The sequence below is a fragment of the Propithecus coquereli genome, unplaced genomic scaffold (assembly GCF_000956105.1).
Source record: "Propithecus coquereli isolate 6110/MARCELLA unplaced genomic scaffold, Pcoq_1.0 Scaffold44, whole genome shotgun sequence".
Lineage (NCBI taxonomy): Eukaryota > Metazoa > Chordata > Mammalia > Primates > Indriidae > Propithecus > Propithecus coquereli.
This window is the reverse complement of record NW_012150174.1, coordinates 9,819,040-9,821,200: the sequence shown is the minus strand read 5'-3', so window position 1 is coordinate 9,821,200 and position 2,161 is coordinate 9,819,040. Positions and strand designations below refer to the sequence as shown.

The 2,161-nt window shown below is 42.6% G+C and overlaps 1 protein-coding gene across 1 annotated transcript in view; it reads right to left on the bottom strand.

The window, feature by feature from the left end:
• Positions 1 to 38: 38 nt before the first annotated feature.
• Positions 39 to 2,161, bottom strand: part of SBF2 (SET binding factor 2) — a 518,495-nt gene continuing 516,372 nt past the window's right edge. Inside the window, exon 38 of the mRNA XM_012654180.1 lies at positions 39 to 1,403. Within this exon, the coding sequence (XP_012509634.1) occupies positions 1,305 to 1,403 (99 nt within the window). The 3' untranslated portion in view covers positions 39 to 1,304. The remainder of the gene's footprint in view (positions 1,404 to 2,161) is intronic.

The window sequence follows — 2,161 nt, the reverse complement described above, 5'->3', positions numbered from 1 at the left end:
AAAAAATAACACTGCCTTTAGAAAGGAGAACTAGTATTTTTTATTTTTTAAAAAGGGAACCATTTCATTATTGAAATCTTATAAATGAATCAGTTTAGTTAATTTTATATTAAATTATAAGCAGGCTATCTGAAAAACAAGGATGTAGAAATCATATATACATATTTTTGAAATATTAGTTTAGTATTTAACATATTAACATTTCAAAACAAATGAAATGACCTAGCTACCTATGACTCCAATTGGTGTCAGTGGCTGTAGCGGAAATGCTGTTTCTGTTTATAATAAGCAAACAGCATTTCTTGAATCTTAAGCTGAACAAACACAAGGTTATCAAAAGTAAAGAAAATCTAAAGACAGTTCTTACTTTTCATGTGCAGAAGTGTTGTTTGGGTATCCAGTCATGCCACAGTGTGACTGTGGTCTACACAGCCCTTGTCACAGGTGTGTGTGGTCATAAATAGATGGCCTCTGTCTTCCCAACATCTTCATTAGGAGTTCAGTGCAAGTGTTTGTTTTGTGGGTTAGTGCATTCAGCTTTTTGCATGTTATTTTGTGTAAGAAGCTGTCCAGGAGCAGAAGAATACACAGGAACACAGGTCCTAGATCCTCAGAGCACTTCTAGTTTAGAGAAGTCAGTGTTTTGGAAACAGTATTTTCCTGCATTGGCCTGTTCATTGTTGCATCATTCCCTGGACAATCTTTTTCCATTGGAATAACCCTGTGTGCTCCCTCTTTGCCTGCCACTGAGCAATGATGTCTTTTGCTGTGAACCCCCATGGCAGAGAGAAGCACCTTTTGGCAGCACCAGAGAACTGAGCATCTCAAAGGTCAGGCAGTACGAGTAGGTGCCTCTGTTGGTAAACCTATTCTGTGTAGAATAGGAGATAATCTTGGAGGGTTTCAATTTTTGCCTGTTAAAAAGCTCTCCACGGAAATTATGATGTTGGAGAACAAAAAGGATCTAGCTTTCATGAAGAAGGATCCAGGTAGGTGGTAGCCATTTTGCCTGGGGGCAGGTGACAGTTGGCTCAGGAGGCATCTTCTGATCCCTAACCACTAAGACCCTGTTAGAACAATTTAGTGCAAGATATAGGGAATGCCTTGGGCTCTTGACCAGACCTGTGTGACACACCCATGCAGGTTAAGTAGACATCGCAATCGCTGCCCAAGGGGACTGGGTAAGACTGGGCGGGAGAACCTCAGGCTGTGGGATGACTTGTGGTTAGCTCCTCAAGGATTTTCTTTTTTCTGTCGGGCAGCCCACGTTCCTCTACCTCTTCTGCGTATGTTGACCATGGGCATCAGGCATCAGAGATACAGCTCTGGATCCTGTCCATCCATTGCTGGGCACTTTGTCCATCCTGGGCACAGAAGTTATATACACGTTTGCTGGTCTTGAGCTACAAATGACAGAGAACCAGAGATGAAAGTCGGGGCTGTTTTATGGCTTTGGGTAAGTGACAAATCGATCCCTGTGATCTTCCTTTTCCATACCTCTGTATTTTTTCTCCCTCTACTACCATGTGTCACTGCCTTTATAGTCACTTTACTTTTCTAGTCCCCAAAGTTAAAAGGGATGTTAATAGAAGGGTACTGGCAGAAAAAGGAAACGTAGTGGAAGAGCTTTACTTTTGCTCTTCTGGGCCCTTCTTTGACTAAGGAGGAAGGGTCAGGAATGGCTGGAGCCTCTGACCTCTCCCATGCACTGCACCAACACAGTAAAAGGTGAGGAAGCTCCTTGTGCTCCAGTGGGAAGCCTGGGATTCATCTGCACCCTGAAGATGGCCTTTGTGTCCCCTTTCTTTAGCTGGAGCCATACTCAAAGCCAGGGAAATGGCCTTATGGCTTGAATAGGGCCCTGCTTGACTCCTGGGACTAGTTAAGTCTCCTTGTATCATGTGGCCTGTAAAATGCCCCAAGGCCCACCTAAATGGCTGCTGAAGATATTAGGGAAGATAGTTATCATGTGTGATGAAGGGCAGTATTTTTGTGGATGGTCAAGCATGAAGACCACTGAATACAGAGAGAAGTAGCATCTGTTCTTGAAAGTAGGCAGTAACTGAAATAACTAACATTTAACAAGGAGTTCATCTGCTTCCATATGTGGTTGGATTCCTTTTGTGCAAAGTAGTTTGCAGCTTTTCTTTTTTTTTTTTTT